Here is a 21,165-nt window from a genome sequence, read left to right as displayed (position 1 = left end):
GGTAAGTTCAAGTCCTTTGAGTATCTCGCCGTTGTTATTCATGGAGATTCTCAAGTTCTAGTACTATCCGTGTATAGACCTCCTAAATATAACGCGCGTTTTTGAGGAATTCTCTGACTTAATGTCAATTTTAATTACTAACTATGACACACTCCTAATAGTTGGCGACTTTAATTTTCATATAGATAATCAGTGTGATCTAAAAGTAAAAGAATTTATGAACCTCCTGGATTCTTTTGATTTGAGACAACTCATAAATCAGCCTACACATAAAGCAGGTCATACATTAGACTTAGTGATTACTAAAGGACTGAAAGTTGATATAAAACAGATCATTGATATTGGTCTATCAGACCATTTTCTTCTACTTTTAATATAGAAATAATGATAAAAACACTCATGAGAAGCATATTGTTAAAAACGCTTCTTTGATTCGCAGCAGCTTTAAAACTTACAAACATTTTAAGCAATCAGTCCGTTTATAGTGCCAGCTATAATAGCGAGGACAATGTAAATAGTAAGGTGGAAAGATTTAATTCTAAAGTGAGAGCTGCTGTTGACATAGTTGCACCTGAAAAGACAGTGAAAAAATCTTCTAGCATTGTTATACCATGGAAGACCCAAAGAGTGTCTGATTTAAAGAGAACATGCCGTAGAGCTGAGCGTCAATGGAGGAAGACTAAACTTACTATCCACCACGAAATATTAAAAGTCAAAATAACAGAATACAATAACACTGTCCGTCTTGAGAGACGCTGCTATTTCTCAAGATTATAAATAACAATGCTAGTAATCCCAGAGTCTTATTTTCAACAATTGATCGCCTACTAAACCCAGGTAGCTCAAAGGAATGCCTCCTAAGTGCTTCCAGTGAAACCTGTGAGGCTGTGCTGTATTTTCAATCAAAAATTAATGATATTAGAAATAACATAGTATATCTCCCCAACACTAAGGATCCCCTAAACCCCAACATCCTGTTATAAACAAATTAAACTCTTTCACTAGGATAGATTTACCTGATTTAAAAAAATAATCTCTCAATTAAAACCCTCCACCTGCGTCCTTGACCCGATACCAACAAGGTTTTTCAAAGAAGTATCAGGCGTGCTAATTGATAATGTTCTGAACATAGTAAATTCGTCACTAGATACTGGGGTCTTCCCAGACTGTCTTAAGACTGCTGTAGTTAAACCCCTACTTAAGAAACATAATCTTGACCCTCGCTCTTGAAAATTTTAGACCCATCTCTAACCTGCCTTCTTAAGTAAAGTTCTGAGAAGGCAGTCATTATGCAGTTAAATGACCACCTAAATAAACATGCTATTCTTGATAAATTTCAGTCAGGTTTTAGAACAAATCACAGCACAGAAACTGCACTCGTTAAAGTAGTAAATGACTTGCGGGTAAATGCAGACAGAGGCCATTTATCTGTTCTCATCCTCTTAGATCTGAGTGCTGCATTTGACACCATTGATCACAACATTCTTAGAAATCGCCTTAGTCAATGGGTGGGCCTCTCTGGCAGTGTCTTAAATTGGTTTGAATCCTACCTGACAGGGAGAAAATATTTTGTTAGTTGTGGGAATTACAACTCAAGACACATGATATCCAATATGGTGTTCCACAAGGCTCTATCCTGGGTCCGCTGTTATTCTCAATCTACATGCTTCCGTTAGGTCAGATTATCTCAGGGCACAACGTGAGCTACCACAGCTATGCTGATGACACACAGCTGTACTTATCAATAGCACCTGATGACCCTGATTCTATTGATTCACTAACACAATGTCTGACTAGTATCTCAGAATGGATGAATAGTAATTTTCTCAAGTTAAATAAAGAGAAAACTGAAATTTTAGTGATCAGCAATAATGGATACAATGAGGCTATTAGAAATAAACTGGATACATTAGGATTAAAAGTCAAGACGGAGGTAAAAAGCTTAGGGGTGATTGTTGACTGTAATCTGAATTTTAAATCACATATTAATCAGATCATTAGGACAGCATTTTTCACTTAAGAAACATAAGTAAAGTTAGACCTCTTATATCACTGAAAGATGCTGAGAAATTAGTTCACGCGTTTGTTTTCAGTCGACTAGATTACTGTAATGCACTCCTCTCAGGACTACCCAAAAAGATATAAATCGTTTGCAACTAGTGCAGAATGCAGCTGCTAGAATCCTAACTAGGAAAAGAAAATCAGAACACATTTCTCCAGTTTTGATGTCACTACACTGGTTACCTGTGTCATTCAGAATTGACTTTAAAATTCTGCTTATGGTTTATAAAGCCTTAAATAATCTCACCCCATCTTATATATCGGAATGTCTGACACCTTATATTCCAAATCGTAACCTCAGATCCTCAAATGAGTGTCTCCTTAGAATTCCAAGAACAAAACTTAAAAGAAGTGGTGAGGCGGCCTTCTGCTGCTATGCACCTAAAATCTGGAATAGCCTGCCAATAGGAATTCACCAGGCTGATACAGTAGAGCACTTTAAAACACTGCTGAAAACACATTACTGTAACATGGCCTTTTATAACTTCATTTTAATCGTAATTTAACTTAATCCTGATACTCTATATGTTCAATCTCATCAAAATAACTATTCATGGTGGCTCTAAAATCCGTACTGACCCCTACTCTCTTTTCTGTTTCTTTTTCCGGTTTCTTTGTGGTGGTGGCCTGCGCCACCTCCACCTACTCAAAGCTTCATGATGCTCCAACAATGATGGACGGATTAAAAGGCAGAAGTCTACGTGACCATCATCATCATCAAGCCCTTCCGTGAGAACCCTAAATCCAAAGAGGACTGTTTCATTTATGTTAGGTAGAATGCCCAGAGGGACTGGGCGGTCTCATGGTCTGGAATCCCTACAGATTTTATTTTTCTCCAGCCGTCTGGAGTTTTTGTTTTTCTGTCCCCCCTGGCCATTGAACCTTACTCTTATTCGATGTTAATGTTGATTTATTTTGTTTTATAATTGTGTCTTTCATTTTTCTATTCTTTAATATGTAAAGCACTTTGAGCTACTGTTTGTATGAAAATGTGCTAGAGAAATAAATGTTGTTGTTGTTGTTGTTATATTCACCTCACTACGGCAAGTAACATTATCACTTTGCTGATGCTTCTATTAAGGCACATGCAGGACTTTATGGCGTATGCAGTCCTAAAAGTCATCCTTGAGAAGGATCTTGACAGCCATTGACAAGAGCTGTTGGAAGACAGTTCTGCTGTCTTCTGAGGACTCCTTTTGACTTTTTACTTTCACAAAGGTCTGACTTTAAAAAAAGACATCTCCTGCTCAGCCTGGGGTTAGTAGTGAAGTAGGACAACACACACCTGGAGTGAGGAAGAAGACAAAGAAGTATGAGTGTGTGTGTTGGGCGGTTATTGTGAAAAAACTGCTGTGTAATAGTCGTGTTCTAGTTTGGTGTGTGAGATGTCATAATCTCAAACCAGTGAGATAACCTAACTCCATCTCATAAATTTGACATGATGACATCTCACATCCAATAAGAGGGTCTAGTTGTTGGTCAAAATGCTTCTGATATCATTGAATTACATGGACTCTTAGCTTATTTACCTTCCACTATCCGTCTTCCATTGTAAACCACAGAGTTGCGAGTCTTTATTTCTGTGTTTAATGTGTTTCTACTTCATGAATGAACTTCTCAATATTGGTAAAGAATTTGCCATTGCAACTTTGGCTCATATTTGTATGGTGACACCCGGGATAGAGTAAGTGAGCCGGTGTGTCACAGTGAGAAATAAAAGTTAGGTATAAGGTGGAATTCTGTCTATTATTTTCAACCTGAAAGCTTGAGGTGTTTGGTTGTTGTGACTTTGCACAGCTGGACAGAGACTTTGGTAAATCTGAGAATGAAGGCATGAATGAAGTGCCTTAAAAAGTTACCTCCAAACCAGTCCCTCGAAAGATGCAGGTAATGATAATGTGGATTTAATTTATTACGAGAATGGGAATGAATCTTTACTCCAGATTCAGAGAGTCTTTAATGGTGTGTTGCCTTTTGATACACATGTGGAAATCTACCCTGATTGGGTGGATAGGCTGCTGTCCAGAGCAGGGAAGGATCCAGTTGTCATTCTCAATGGTGTCCAGATCTTAGTGAGAAATTTAAAGAAGTAGGGTCATATTGCCTGTTCTTCAGGACAAATTTAAGGATATAGGTGCAAAGATGAGGAACGGTAGTAGTCAGAAGTTCTGTCTGTGCCACACACTAGCCTGCATAAGACTGAGGAGATTAGAGAGCTTAACTCACATTGGAAATCTTGGTGTAGGATAAAGGAGTTTAGATGGGTTATATTTCAGCTGGAGGGGCACTAAAGTAAACTCAATATGAATCACAAATAAATAAATGGAAATTATTATTAAAAAATTGGAACAACACTTATCAAGAACAGGAGTATTAGTGAGCAGTCTGTAGTCAATTAGGAGTTCCAACAGTGTTTCGAATGAGCCCACCAAGACACTGTCAAGACCCTAGGGTAGACACAAAAAGGGCCTCATAGAATTTTTATAAAATTAAAGATTTATCCTTCACAAAGTAGTATTCTAAATGCAGAGATGCTCTGTTTAACCAGACAAGACAATCCACTGAAAACAAAGTTCCAACAAAGAATAGAAAGACAGCAGTCACCTCTTGGGGAACCAAACACAAAATACATGAAATGTAACACAGGCAGCTTATAGATAGGATCAAATACAAAGAATAAACCACATACTCAACAAAATTAAAATTAACTTAATTAAATAAACAAGACTTTTAAAACTTAGTCTTAGCTGAAAAATGACGTGGTCAGCCTGGGTTTAGATGAGAGATTTCATCTATCAGTAATAAGCAGGAATTTTGTGAGGAAATAACAAAAGCAGATGAGCTTAAAAGCATAAACCAAAATGGATTCCTCCCTTTCACTTGTACTGTCACCTCTGCATCTGCGCTAAATACATTTTGTTTAGTATAAACTAAATAATACACTAAGTAATAAAGTTTAGTCTATCATGGCACAGAAATGTGTGTGAAGAGTTCTTCCTCAGCTGGATGAGAACTTCTCATAAATGAATCCTGGAATAACTGGACATGAGACAGCATGTTTGCTACCTTGGAGAGTGTGACATTTTTTCTCAAGGTCAGACCCAAACTAGCAATCACTATGAGCCAATTTGGGTTTCTGCCAATTAATAAACCTAAATGAGAGACTGTGGGAGAAGATCTACAATAACTGGAGGGATCCTGCAGAGATACTGGAAGAAGGGATAAACTCCACATGGAAAATGAATAGAGGACAGTAGATCAGAGATTCAGAAGGCATGACCACTAGACAACTTTACTGTCCCATATCATAAAACATTAAAGCTTACTTAAACAGGTGCAGATGTACATGTTGTAAAGTCTACTCTCAAACAGTGGAGAATTTTAAGGTATGGAGTAAGTAAAACTGGCACATACCAAAATGAGCAGAAAAAAACCATTAAGATCTCCAAAGCTGATCAAGAATATGCCAGGTCTCCAAATGAGGTCCTTTACAGAAAGGAAAGGCTCTACAATCAGAATTTAAGAACAACAAAAGAAATTGGAATAACTCATCTCTAAGTCACAACATCATTACTATGAACATGGAGAGTAGGCTAATAAGGTCATAGCTCAACAAAGCCATAAGAAGAATAAATTTAACACGATTACAGAAATTAGCAATGCAGCTGGAGATAAAACCATGTAACATAAAAATATGACTAACACATTTATGGTGTACAATAAGTCTTTATATTCTACTCAGTTTAAAGAAGATGACAGCAGACTGCAGCTGCAGACCTCCAGATTTACACTCCTTTGAGGATGTGGTCACTTTATATATCAGTAGTGATGTCTGGTTACATTATGATTAAGGTTAGGGTTGTCGGAGTGTTTTCTGACTTGAGTAAAGCAAGTGACAAAAACTTGCAATTCAAATGGCTGTCCAGCGGAACGACTGAATTGTGGAGCTGTGGCGGTCTGCAGTTGGACCCATCACAAATGAAAATCTAAGGATTTTTTTTTATGCAATACAAATACAACAGCTTCACACTCAGTGCAGAGGAAACACCTCTGATACACTAAGAACTACTGGATACTGTAAATTCATTCCAAAGTGGGAAAACAGCAGGCCCAGATGGCTACTTAATGGATTTTCATTTTCAGCTAAGTTAGCTCTAATATTATTCAAAATGTTTATAGAAGCTGAAGACAACAAACTTCTTCCTCAAACTTTTTGCCAAACATTAATTACCAGTTTTCTAAACAAAAATAACCTTTAGCTTCAAAACTTTGGTGTCTGTTTAATGTAATATACTCACCCATAAAATCTAACACACCTGAGATCTTATTGTCTTTGAATGCAGAAAAAGACTTTGACAGAGTTGAATGGCATTTTTTATTCACCAAATTACATAAATTTGGGTTTTCCCTACATATATCTGCACGGATAAAACTGCTTTCCATCAGTTCAGAAGTATCAGTTGGTACTAACAACATGATTTCAAACTACTTCAAACTAGGATGTGGTTCTTGACAAGTGTGCCCTCCATCACCATTGCTTTTTGCATTAGTTATCAAGTCACTGGTTAATCATTTTCAAAGTATATCAGGCGTATAGTGGATTACCAGAGAAGGACTTGAACAGAAAGTATCACAAGATTATGTTTTACTGTATACTATATTAGATGCACAATACAACTTTACCAGTTGTCCTTAATGTACTAGCAAAATTTCAAAAGACATTCATTTAAATATAAGTGTGCTTTTTCCAGTGAACTCTCTAGCACACCATACAAGACTGGACATCTTGATATTTTATCAGAACAGTTTAAATATCTTGGAGTAAACATCACAAGTAAATATATCTATGTCATCACATTTTTGTAACAGCAATGAAAAAATCAAACAAGATGTGAACAGATGGTCTACCTGCCATCTCACATCAGCAGGGAGAATCAATACTGTCAAGATGAACATCCTTCCCAAGCTTCTTTTTCTATTTCAGAACATCCCTACATACAGTACATTATCAAATCATACTTTTAGAAGCTAAACTCATATAACCTTATTTTTCTAGAATTACAGATGGACACACATTCAAAACCTAAAGCAGAAGGTGGAATGGCACTACTTAACTTTCAATTTTATTACTGGGTGAAAAATGTACAAGCTATAAAGATATAGAAATTGACACAAATTTAATATACACAAAGCCTGGACTGCAGCAGAATTAAAATCCTGCAGTACTTCTTTATATGATCTGCTTTGTGCCCCAGTAAATACAAATTATCATCAATATACCAATAATCCAGCCTTGCATCAATCACTCAGAATATGCAACCAATGCAGGATACACTTCAAGGCAGAGAAGCTGTTACCTCTTTGCTCTTATCCATGATGATCATTTTTACAACATTCTCAAGCCTACACAGTATTTAATCTTTGGAAAATGTCAAGGATTAAACCACTTAGAGAACTGTATGTAGATGTTTCTTTACATCTTATGAATAATTAACAATTCAAATTTAAATTCCCAGAAACACGATTTTCCTCTACTTTCAAATCAGAAATTTTGTGATAAAGAACCTGTTCAATTTTCCTGAACTTCCACCCATTTTAGAAGAAATATTGACTAGTCTTATATAAATATATAAAACTATCTCAAAGCCTCTGCTTTTCAAAGATCCAGTGGGAAAAGGACCTTTCAAATAATATTTCAGAAAATGAGTGGCAGGCAGCCATGCATAGAATACATTCCAACTTCTTATAATTAAATCACTCAGTCATTCAGCTTATCTCATTTAAAATTGTACAAAATGTATCCAGATCAAGATCCAATTTGTGAATGTTGCAGTGTCACACCAGCCTCACTGGTCACATGTTTTAGAAGTGCACCAAATGAACAACATTTTGGACAAAAATCTTTGAATGGCACTCTTACAGTACTGCAGTCACAATCACTGGTAACCCATTAACATTAACAGGTTTGTTTGGTGGGCTCCCAGAGAGGCCTAAAGTGGAGAAGGACAAACTGACTGTAATGGACGACATGACACTACAAGCAGATTGGCTTGTCCTGATTAACTGGAGGAATCCCAGCCCACCTTTCATATGTCATTGGGTAACTGATGCTCTACACTCTGTAACTGGAAAAAGTTAACGTTTTGCTTAGATGATCTGTTCAAAACTTTTTAAAAATATAGCAACTAGTGTTTATTTATTTATTTATTTTCCCCAACTATTTTTGCTCTGCTCTCTGCTTTCCTCCCTTCCTCTCTTCTGGGTGTTCAATTCTGTTTTGTTTGGTTTTGTCCTTTTTTCCTGCTTTCTATTTTAACCTTCAGATTTTTTTTTCATTCTTTTCTAGTATGATTAAAGTTCAACTTGATTGGGTGCATTGTTATTTTCTTCAGATTATATTAAAAAAATAAAACAAAAGACAATTAAGGAATATTATGCTCACTGATCTAATTTAAAACATCGGCGTCGACCTTCGGTGTTAGTTTTTGTCAGTAGAGTTAAGTCTTCTTTAAGCTGTGAATGGAATGTTAGAGGACTTTAGGGTGATGCTGTCTGAGTCTCTACTGAATAACACCTGGGATTCTGTCAACAGTGAAAGTCCATGAAAGACACTACAAAACGTTTTCTCTAACTCTCCCTTTTCCTCTCCTCGCATGTAATCACCAGTGGAGCTCTGCTGCTCTTCAAGCTTTCATTTATTTCTCCTCTCTTTGATATGAAGTGTTGTCTTCATATTCCACTCACCTTCATCTCCTCCATCTCCCACCTCGTCTTCTTCAGTGTCTTCTCTCTCTCCTCAAGTATCCATTTGATGTCACTCAGTGTCACCCCCAGCTGGTTCTGTGTATAAACACAAGACGACATGTGTGGTCAGATCAGAATTCATGTTCACTTTGTGATTTCTTCTCTCTCTGAGTCCTGACATTTGTACAACACATTTGTTTTACATTTAATGACTTGTCATATTTCTGTCACACTCTGACATAGTAGGTGACACACTGAAATTTGATTCAACAGATATGAATAACACATAACATTAAAAGAAAAAAATAATTTTGCTGACTCAAGGTGGAGTTTGGAGTTATAGAGTGAATCAAACAAAAAAGACTAATTAAAGACACACTGGTGTGTTAGTTAGTTCTTGAAGTTTAGAAGACATCACATCAACGACTGGGAAATCAGAACTTCACACACAAAAAAAACAAAACCGTGTAGGTGAAGAAAAACCTGAAAACGCAGGAGGACTTAAACACCTAATGTCTGTAATTATAGGGTTTACAAAGCCATTTAATATCCTGAGTCAGACTTAAGAGTACATGGTGATGTTATGGGCATTTTTTGGATTCAAGCAAAATATCTGACTATACAAAGATGCAAATAATTCTGACAAAATTGAGTAAGAAGGTAAACTAAAAGGAATTCAAAATTATATTTTTATATGATACATACCTCATGTATTTTTTTATTCAAGACAAAGATTTTTTTTTAAGAAAATGTATAATATGTTTATGTTCTCCAGAACCTTCAAGACCACCTAGCCATCCCTGTTAAGGGGTCAGCTTAGAGGTGTACAGGTGGGTGAGCCTGTGGTGTCCTGATGATGGACTATCTGTCAGGCAAACTAAAGGACTGTGTGAGCAACTCTGGAGCAGCACAAAGAACAGGCTTGTCTGCTTTATTCTTCACGCTGCGCACCTCACACTGGATAGAACAACAGAAGGTCATGTCAGTTGTAGAAATTCTCAGATGATTCATCACATATGAAGTTTATTGATAAGAAGATGAGACAGAGTATAGGAGTTAGGTGGAAAACATTTGGAACTGTCTGCAAGTCAACATCAGCAAAGCCAATGAGCCAGTTATTAATGCTCACCACACCATCTGACATCTGTGTTCGGTCACTATTCAGGAGTGGACTTGTTAGAGACATGTGATTATAATGTATCTCTTAAAAAGCCTTGAGATCAGCTCAAACACAAACTCAAATTCTTAATAATGGACAAACAAGAGAAAGGCAAACAACCAACTAAACACACTTAATGATCATGTGGCATCACTACACACTGCCTACCTTCACTATTCAATATTCAAGGAGTGGATTTAGAGGTGGTCTACTCCTACTAGTACTTGGGGGTCCACATCAATGACAGGTTGGACTACACTTGTTAACACAGAGGAACTATAAAAGAAAGAGCAGAGCAGATTTTTCTTCCTTAGGAGACTGTGTTCTTTTAATGTGAAGAATGATATCCTTCACATCTTCTACAACTGATAGCAACATTGCTGATAATGGACACCACACACTCCTTAATATTCTTCTTAATGGTTGCCCTCATGTTCTCATATGCCCTATGATTCACATTGTAATTATTAGTTTAATGTGACTTAGTCATTTGTTTTTACCTTTGCAGCTTCTTTTTAACTCTTTTTTTAACCCACTATGGAGTTTCTTTAAATGTCCTACTAATTCCAAATTTCTACTAATTCCAAACTTCCATTATATGTAAAACATTCTTAAACCTGTTCCACTGCTCCCTAACTGCCTTCACACTTGTACACACACACACACACACACACACACACACACACAATAGTTCTAATTTAGCAACACCAGTGCAACTAAGCTGAATGTCTTTGGATTGGAGTACCAGATTGGAGGAAACTGGAGTACCTGGAGGACACAAACCTCAGTCAAAAAAAAATAAAACATACTCATAAGGACAACTGAAGATGTAATTATACAAGTTTATATCGACAAAGAACATTCACAAAAAACACAACACATATATCTGTGTTCTCTTAGTTGGTTCTGTTTCTTGTACTTCCAGACAAAGCCACATAACAAGTGTGGTTTTACAGAAAGTTAGATGACTCAGTTCTGACCTACTTATTGAGTTTCTAGAGACAGCTAAGTCATGACAGCTTGGTTTTACTTGCAGATTTCCTGCACTCACTTCTATTTCCTGTGTGTGTGTGTGTGTTGGTGAAATGCTGCTTTGAAATGATTCAACCCACTTTAGCTGATGTGAGGGTCTCTTCATAAATTCAGTAAGAAAACTGAAGTCTTCTCCTTCCCACAGTTATGGTGATGTCAACTCCTAGAATTCACCCCCTGGCTTTATCTTTTCTATTGAGTTACAGTCAGAAGTTCTCAGACTCTGAGCAGATGAACTCCTGACTTGGTTTATGATCACTCAGGTGGAGGTGATACTTTGCCCAGATTGTTGTATCCACCGAGAGCTTCCTCTGGAACACATGGAAGAACATTCACTTTGCTTTATCTTTCTTCTAACAGAAACTTTTCTCGTTGTGGCTGTGGTTTTTTTCTACAGTTTAAAGTCTTTGAGGTTTCACATTTACTGGTTATCTTTTGTTGGCAAACAAAATGCCAACCACTCTTTAAACTGTGATCAAGTAATTTCCTCTTTCAGTAATTCTACAGAGATGTTCTATGTGTGGTCTCTCTTACTTGTGCAACTTGCTTTCCTTTTCCATGCAGGACTGAATGTGCCACCCACGTCCAACTCTGCTACAGGTGGTCTTCAGCTCTTACCATCTGGCACTACGTTACCCTTTGGAGTAGAAGAGATAATTTAGCCTTTGTGATGACCACAGTAAGGGTCTTACTACAGGACAAAAGCTAATCCAGGGGCAGAGATCAGAGTTCTAGTGTTTGCAAAGGGTTATAAAGGAAGGAGTGGACTTGCTGCTGTAGGTGTCTTGGAAGCACAGAAATCCAACCTTTTTGCTGCTAATTGTTGTAAAGTGATGTCTGTCAAGTTTGTAAGAGGTTGGGTTTTGTCTCCTTCTTCATTCACAAATTGATAAAGAGTGACACACTGAGACATTACTGGGTGTCATTTGCTGTGGTTGATCAGACTGATCAGATAACACCCAAAAAGGAGATAAGGAGAGTCCTGCTGAAGTGAACTGACATCTGAGCTGAAGCTACAAATCAATAAAAAAGGGACAGGCAGTGGCAGGTTAGGAAAATGAGCTTCTGACCAAGCAATGTCATTCTGTCCTACAAGTGGATGTCTTTCTACAGAGCCATCTAAGGAATTGATTTAGAAGTGATAGCCAAACAGTAGAAAACATAAACAGATAAAGAATTAGGTGTCAATATTAATGACCTGATTGATAGTAAATTGATGAATATCAGGCCACGTCAAAGACTTCACTGTTGTTTAAGAGGTCGGTTACTAAATATTTGTTCGTCTGTGAGCCGAGCTCTTTAATTTTACAACGAGGACTCAGACACATTCCTGTCTTCTTACTGAGACCTACCAGAGCCAATGTGATACTATTCCTTTATTTGAAGAAGCACCAAATGGTGGACTAAAGTGCTGTTTATCTGAACTTACTGTAAATTGTGTTTGTGTGGCAGTGTTGGGTCATTTTTGAAAAATTGGTTTCACTTCTTGCACTTCTAGTAAGTTATTTACACACCTGCTGGACTTGTTAGGGTTTTACCAAATGTGTAATCTCAGAGTCTTTGTCATAAAAATTTAGTGGAATTGACAGTCAAGGGTTTTGACATTCAAAATGTCCTTAATATTCCACAAAATACAATTATGTATCTCTAATCACTAATCAAGTGCATAATTAGCTAATTCATTAAAATGAGAACATGGATACAGGAATAGTATATTGACATTTTGAGCTGAATTTATTGCAAGAATCTTAGACTGAACTCTGGAGTAAAATTTAGATTGACATGTGACTATAACGTGTCTCTTAAAAAGCCCTGAGATCAACTCAAATGCAAACTCAAATTGTTTAAAAATTGATGAAGAAGGCAAAGGCCACTATTCATGGAGTGGATGTTGAGGTGGTGCAATGCTACAAGTACTTGGAGGTTCACATCAATGACAGGTTGCACTAGTCTAGGAACACAGAGGAACTATAGAAGAAAGAGCAGAGCAGATTTTTCTTCCTTAGGAGACTGTGTTCCTTTAATGTGGGGATTGATATCCTTCACATCTACCACTAATAGCAAAATTGCTGATAATGGACACTTCTCTCTGACTCAAGGCTGAAAAGTGAAATACACAAATTAATTTTACTTATAGAAACTAAGACTTCTCAACCACAGTACAATACATAATCAGCAGAGACAGATTGAGACCAAACACAGATTTCCCGAAAAAATTGCACAGATGTCCCAACTCCACTCTGGCAAGAGCTTATTCTGTATTGAAAAAAAATTAAAACTTCTGGAAACTCAGATACTGCAGAGGAATAAATTAAATTTTAAAATCTACCAAATATTAAATCTAGTCTGGGGAGCTCTCTGTGTCACTTTCCAGCTTGGAAAGTCAAAACTGTGAAGAGATCTGCTCCATTTCTGGTTGATGTTCATACATTGGCAGAAGTCCTCACAAATTAGCTTTCATTTTATTTTGTGTGTTGACCAGGCATGGTGATAGACAATTTTCCAACAAATGACCCAAACACCCTTGCTGAAATGAAGAATCCATCCATTCATTCATCTCACCTTTATCTAGGGCAAAGTCAAAGGGCAATTGGAGGCCTATACCAGCAAACACTGGACACAAGGCAGAGACAACATCTGAACATGGCAGCAGTCAATCACAAGGGAAACACACACACTAGAACAATCAAGATGACAACTGGCCATTCAGCCCAATATAGCTCACCAGTCCAATCCACTTAATTTTGCTAAAATAACATCAAGTCAAGTTTTGAAAGTCCCTAAAGTCCTACCTGTCCAAGCCTGCCTGCTGTTCATGTCCATCCGTGATGATTCTGGAATCTTCATTATCTGTCAATCAACCTGTCTTGGTATCATCTGCAAAGTTAACCAGCTTGTTCCTTACATTCCTATCTAATTCCAGATCTAATTATGCTACTTTTAATGCAGTGCAGGAAAACAATACAAGACTAAAGAATTGTTCAAAATATCTTGTAATAAACAAAAATGGACTTACATCGAATTATTTCACTAATTTTCAATGTAATGTCTCACTTGTCCTACATTCAGTTGGATACAGGCTCGGAGTAATAAACTTAATAAGTTATTGCATAATTAGATCTGGAACACCCTTTAAATCATTTATATATATTAAAAATAGCAGCGGCCCTAGCACTGCCCCCTGCTGGCCACCACTCTTAACATCAGCCAATTCTGAATTTGGTTCCTCACACCATAACCCTCTGCTTCCTGTGTCTGAGCCAATTCTGCAACCATCTAAAAGCATCACCCTGAACTGCCACTTTTTTAATTTGATGACCAACCTCTCATGTGGCACCTTATCAAATGCATTCTGACAGTCCAGATCAATAATTTTATCCACTTTGATCTTAGCCTTTTGTTGCTTCCTCACAGAATTCCAGCATGTACAGTACAGGCCAAAAGTTTGGACACACCTTCTCATTCAATGTGTTATCTTTATTTTCATGACCATTTACATTGGTAGATTCTCACTGAAGGCATCAAAACTATGAATGAACACATGTGGAGTTCTGTACTTAACATAAAAAGGTGAAATAACTGAAAACATGTTTTATATTCTAGTTTCTTCGAAACAGTGAAGGACCGCAGAGTGAAGGCAAAGGGGCCAACAAGTGCTAAACACCTCTGGGAACTCCTTCAAGACTGTTGGAAAACCATTTCAGGTGACTACCTGTTGAAGCTCATCGAGAGAATGCCAAGAGTGTGCCAAGCAGTAATCAGAGCAAAGGGTGGCTATTTTATATCTGCACTTAGTAACTTTCTTAAGAATTTGAGGGTAAACAACATCTGGTCCTGGTGTTTTGTTTGATTTCAGCCTATTTAATCTTAGCAGCTCTTCTCTCTCTACAATTTCCAAATCCCTCAGTACCTCCTTAGTAGTCCAGTTTATCATTGGGAGGTTATCTATTTCCTCACATGTGAAGACCTCAGAGAAATGCTTATTTACAGCATTCGCTATTTCACTATCTCTAATTTTTAATTCCCCTTTATTATTCCTGATGCACTTCAACTCCTTCTTGATTGTCCTTTAACTACTAAAATACTGAAAGTCGTCTTTCACCTTATCTGCTATATTCCTCTCCAACTGTTTTTTACGCTCCCTAATATCCTTCTTAATGGTTGCCCTCATGTTGTCTTATGATTCCCATTGGAGTTGTTAGTCTAATGTGACTTAGTCATTTGTTTTTTCCTTTGCAGCTTCTTTTTTAACTCTTTTATTTAACCCACTATAGAGTTTGTTTAAATGTCCTACTATTACCCAATTTCTACTAACTCCTAGTAATTCCAAACTTCCATTATATTTAAAACCTTCTTAAACCTGTTCTACTGCTCCCTGACTGTCTCCACACTTGTACACACACACACACAATAGTTTTAATTCAGCAATGCCAGTGCAACTAAGCTGAATATCTTTGGATTGTTGGGAGGAAACTGGAGTACCTGGATGACACAAACCTCAGTCAAAAAAAAAATAAAACATATTCATAACATAAGGACAACTGAAGATGTAAATGTACAAGTTTATACGAACAAAGAACATTCACAAACAACACAACACATATATCTGTGTTCTTTTAGTTGGTTCTGTTTCCTGTATTTACAGACAAAGCCACATAACAGGTGTGGTTTTGCAGAAAGTTAGATGACTCAGTTTTGACCTACTTATCGAGTTTATAGAGACAGCTCAGTCATGACAACTTGGTTTTACTTGCAGATTTCCTGCACTCAATTGCACTTCCTCTGTGTGTGTGTGTGTGTGTGATGCTCTTCTGAGCTGATACAAGTCCACTTTAGTTTTGTTATTGATTTAATTAAGAGACCCTCACAACAGCTAAGTCTTCTCCTTTACACAGTTATGGTGATGTCATCTCCTAGAATTCACCCTGTGGCTTTATCTTAACTACCGAGTAACAGTCAGAAGTTCTCAGACTTAATGGTTTATGGTCACACATGTGGAGGTGATGCTTTGTCCAGAATGTTGTATCCATGGAGAGCTTCCTCTAGCACACATGGAGGAACATTCAGTTTGCTTTGTCTTTCTTCTAACAGATTCTTTTCTCTTTCTTGGCCTTTTCTCATTGTGGCTGTGGGTTGTTCTGCAGTTTAAAGTCTTTGAGGTTTCACACTTACTGGTTATCTTTTGCAAGCAAAAACATTACAACCACTGTGTAAACTGAGATCAAGTACTTTCCTCCTTCAGTTTATTCTACAGAGATGTTGTATGTGTGGTCTCTCTTACTTGTGCACTTTGATTTCCTTTAGAAGACAGGACTGAATGTCACACCCACATCCTGTTACAGGTGGTCTTCAGCTCTTACAGTCTGTCACTACATTACCCTTTGGAGTAGAAGAGATCATTTAGCCTTGTGATGGCCACAATAAGGGTCTTACTACAGGGCAGAAGCTAATCCAGGGGCAGAGATCAGAGGTCTAGTGCTAGCAAAGGGTTATAAAGGAAGGAGTGGACTTGCTGCTGTAGGTGTCTTGGATGAACAGAAATCCGACCTTTTTACTGCTAATCAGTATAAAGTGTTGTCCATCAAGTTTGCAAGAGGTTGAGTTTTGGCTCCTTCTTCAGTCACAAAGAGTGACACACTGAGACATCCCTGGGTATCATTTTGCTGTGTTTGATCAGACTGATCAGACAACACTCAAAACTGTCAAGGAGAGTCCTGGTGAAGTGAACTGACATCTTAGCTGAAGTTACGAGTCAATAAAAGAGGGGCAGGTAAAGGGAGGTTAAAAAAATGAGCTTCTGACCAAGCAATGTGAATCTGTCCTGCAAGTGGATGTCTGTCTTCAGAGCCATCTAAGGAATTGATTTATGTTAAAGAATCCAAATCAAATTGATTGCCAAACAGTAGAAAACAAATAGATAAAGAATTAGGTGCCGATATTTGTGACCTGATTCATGGTAAAGTGACAAATATCAAGCCACATCATAGACTTCATTGTTGTATAGGAGGTTGGTTACTAAATATTTGTTCACCTGTGAGCCGAGCTCTTTAATATTACAATGAGGACTCAGTCACATCACTGTCTTCTTACTGAGACCTGCCAGAGCCAATGTGACTCTATTCCTTTATTTGAAGACGCCCCAATTGGTGGAATGAAGTTAAGTGTCGTGCAAATTGGCACTGAAGCATTACATAAGAAAATAAGCTCCTTTTCAGTCACTCTTGACGGTGACCTCATCAGACCTTCCTCTGATGCAAGGAATCTTGATGTCATTTTTGATTCCTCCCTTTCTTATTTTACCCACATAAACCACATTAAGAAACTTTCTTACTTTCACCTCCATAACATATCCCATGTTCGCTCATTCTTCTCCTTTTCTAATGCTAAGAAACTTGTCCATGCTTTTATAACATCCCGCATCGATTATTGTAATTCCTTATTGGCAGGTACACCTTCTAATCTTATATTACAGCTCCAGTTGATTCAAAACTCGGCTTCAAGAGTCCTTGAATGGACCAGCAGCAGTGAGCACATCCCACCCATCCTGCTTCACCTTCATTGGCAACCTGTGTCTTACATGATTGAATATACAACTCTACTAATAACCTACAAATCTTTAAATGGCCTCACACCAGACTACATCAATGACCTTCTAGAACATTAGAACAATCCAGACGAGAACAGGCCATTCAGCCCAACAAAGCTCGCCAGTCCCACCCACCCGTCTCCCCCAAGAAAAAATTAAGTTAAGTTTTGAAAGTCGAGTCCTACCGTCCACCACACCACCTGGCAGCCCATTCCAAGTGTCTATCGTTCTTTGTGTAAAGAAAAACTTCCTAATGTTTGTGTGAAATTTACTTGTGTCCCCGTGTTCTTGATGAACTCATTTTAAAATACAAGTCTCGATCCACTGGACTAATTCCCTTCATAATTTTAAATACTTCAGTCATGTCACCTCTTAATCTTCTTTTGCTTAAACTGTAAAGGCTCGGCTCTTTTAATCTTTCCTCATAATTCATCCCCTGTAGCCCTGAATCATCCTAGTCACTCTTCTCTGGACCTTTTCTAGTGTTGCTATGTCCTTTTTGTAGCCTGGAGACCAAAACTGCACACAGGACTCCAGATGAGGCCTCACCAGTGCATTATAAAGGTTGAGCAGAACCTCCTGTGACTTGCACTCCACAGATCAAGGCGCTATATAATCTGACAGTCTGTTAGCCTTCTTTTTGGCTTCTGAACGTTGTTGGGAAGTTGATAGCTTGGAGTCCACTATGACTCCTAGATCCTTCTCATAAGGTGGACTCTCGATTTTCCGACCGCCCATTGTGTATTCAAACCTTACATTTTTACTTCCTATGTGTTATACTTTACATTTACTGACATTAAATTTCATCTGCCACAAATCTGCCCAAGCCTGTATGCTATCCAAGTCCTTCTGTGATGATATAACGGATTCCAAATTATCTGCTAATCCACCTATTTTGGTATCATCTGCAAACAAGCAAACCAGCTTGTTACTTATATTCCCATCTAAATCATTTATAGATATTAAAAATAGCAGCGGCCCTAGCACTGACCCCTGCTGGTCACCACTCTTAACATCGGCCAGTTCTGATGAGGTTCCTCGCACCATCACCCTCTGCTTCCTGAGTTCTTCATCATGATGTGCCTGTCCACCCAATAAAGTCCTCTGATTCTGGTAATCTTGTTGTTCCTCACACTAACCTGCACCCTATGGGTGACAGCAGGGCCTTCAGCTCCATAGCACCCAGACTTTGGAACAACATCCTGAAATTAATGAGATCAGCCGACTCCATTCAGTCTTTTAAAAAACAACTCAAAACTCGTCTATTTAGGAAGGCTTTTAACTTAACTTTTTTCCCTTTCTTTCAGTTTACCTCTCTGTCCAGGTGCTCGGGATAATTTGTGTGTCTGTTATATCACAAATTAGGTTATTTGTTACATTTTTCTTTTAGTATTGAACTTAGTATTTTAATCGGGTTTATTGTCTCTTAACAAGGCCTGAGATCAGCCAAATACAAACTCAAATTGTTTAAAAATGGATGAAGAAGACTAAGGCAAACAGCCAACTAAACACACATACTGAGCATGTGGCAGCACTACAGACTGCCTCTCTTCACTATCCACTATACAAGGAGTGGATGTAGAGGTGGTGCAATGCTACAAGTACATGGAGGTCCACATTAATGACAAGTTGGACTGATCTCAGAACACAGAGGAACTGGAGAAGAAAGGGTCAGAGCAGAATGTGCTTCTTTAATGTGGGAAGTGACACCTCCACATCGTCCATAACTCTTTGATGGCCAGTGTGATTTTCTGTGCTGTGGTGTGCTGGTCCAGTAATGTCACTTCAAGAGATACCCACCAAATCAGCGGACTAATTAAAAGGATGAGCTCAGTTATAGGATGTAGTCATAGCATTGGAGAGGATTAAAACAATGCGGAGTGCCATTATGAACAATGCTGCATGTCCTCTCAGTGACACACCAACTTTCAGCCAACGAATTATTCAGCAGAAGTGTGTCAAGAAACTACTGGGGCTCCTTTAGACCAACAGTAATACGCCCACACAGCTCCTCACTGGGACTATGACAGCCAAGTCAGAATTTTTCTTACTTTTGAGTTTTTCTTGCTTTATAGTAATTTCTCTTTGTGTTAAGATCAAAATGTGTCTGTGTATTTGTTTATTTATTTTTATTTATTGACCTATTTATGCATTTATTTATGTAAATAGTATCTGTAAAAAGCCACATTTCACCCTGAGAACAAATAATGTTCTATCTATCTATTATATAGTGCCTTTCTATCTATCTATCTATCAATTTTGTCTGTCTGTCTGTCTACTGTATTCATGTGGTAGATGCTTGACTTCTTACACCTACACCAGCCAACTGTAACAGCATCTTGCTAAGAACACCTCATGAGGTTCAGACTGTTCAATATTTCTACACGTTGCCCATGTGATGCTTGTAGATAGCAGGCTGAAGTTCACCCACAACTGTCTTAAATTCTGAAAAGAAAAAGTGATCACAGCACAAAGAAAGTCAACTCTGTTTAAAAAGAACACTCAGCTTTCTCAACTGTCCATGGATCACACTGTGCATCTCATCCTGGACTGTTTCATCTCTTGCACCAGTGTCGCTAGTATAGTCTCCAGCTCCCTGCTATCTGTGCTTGAATAAGAGGGATTTAAGATGGATTCTTTGTCACACTACATTACATATCCTTTAACTCCTGTCATTCATTTTGTTTACATCAAATACTAAACTCCACTCACCTCTTTTCCTTCTCTTTCCATCTCTAGCTTGACTATTTTATGATCTTTATGTTCAGTCACCGCACACATCGTGCAGATACACGTCTCATCAGTTTTGCAAAACATCTCCAGACATTTCTGATGTTTCACACAGAGTTTCTCCTTTAGATTTCTATCAGGATCAACCAGCTTGTATCCCTTGCAGGCGTCTCCTTCATAGTGAGGCTGCAGGTGAGTCTGACAGTAGGAGGCCATGCAGGTTAGACAGGACTTCACCGCTCTGAACTTCTTCCCAGTACAGAAGTCACACTCCACATCTCCAGGGCCGGCATAATTCTGAGATGGAGGAGAACGGATTGTCGTCTTCTTTAATTTCTTGATGACTTCATTCAGCAGAGTGTTTCTGTTCAGTTCAGGCCTTGTGGTGAAAATGTGTCTACAGTGAGGACAGCTGCACTCTTCATTCTGATCCCAGCAGTCTGTGAGGCACTTCAGACAGAAATTATGTCCACAGGGGATTGAGACAGGGTCAGTCAGGGTGTCCAGACACACCGAGCAGGTGAACTCGTGCTGTGATACAAACAGCTGGGCTTTAGCCATCGTTAGTCTGAGGAGAGGCAGGCAGAAAGAATCAGTCAGACAAACATGCAAGTAACATGTGAAAAAAACCAAAGTGAAAGTTTGTCTGTGGTTAGTGAGGAGGAGATTTAAAGAGAAAGCTGGGAGCTCACAGAGAGAACATCTGAGGAGACACTGAGGGTGAACAGTTAATGTGAGATAGGAGCTTAGAGAGTGAAGACCACAAAGTGAGAGAAGAGATGACCTGTCACAAGGGGTCTGCTAAAGATTAATTATTCTCATCAGTATTTTCCGTTTACTTATTACATACTAC

At 38.2% G+C, this 21,165-nt stretch overlaps 1 protein-coding gene across 1 annotated transcript in view; it reads right to left on the bottom strand.

The window, feature by feature from the left end:
* The window catches only part of LOC120528396 (tripartite motif-containing protein 16-like), a 28,152-nt gene extending 7,257 nt beyond the window's left edge, over positions 1-20,895 (bottom strand). The window contains exons 1-2 of the mRNA XM_039752551.1: positions 20,295-20,895; positions 8,806-8,901 (exon numbers count right to left, since the gene is read on the bottom strand). Of these exons, the coding sequence (XP_039608485.1) occupies positions 8,806-8,901; positions 20,295-20,873 (675 nt within the window). The 5' untranslated portion in view covers positions 20,874-20,895. The remainder of the gene's footprint in view (positions 1-8,805; positions 8,902-20,294) is intronic.
* Between the last annotated feature and the right edge of the window lie 270 nt (positions 20,896-21,165).

Source organism: Polypterus senegalus, chromosome 4, assembly GCF_016835505.1.
Source record: "Polypterus senegalus isolate Bchr_013 chromosome 4, ASM1683550v1, whole genome shotgun sequence".
Classification (NCBI taxonomy): domain Eukaryota; kingdom Metazoa; phylum Chordata; class Cladistia; order Polypteriformes; family Polypteridae; genus Polypterus; species Polypterus senegalus.
Note: the sequence above shows the minus strand (reverse complement) of the source record. Positions and strands in the feature narration are given on the sequence as shown.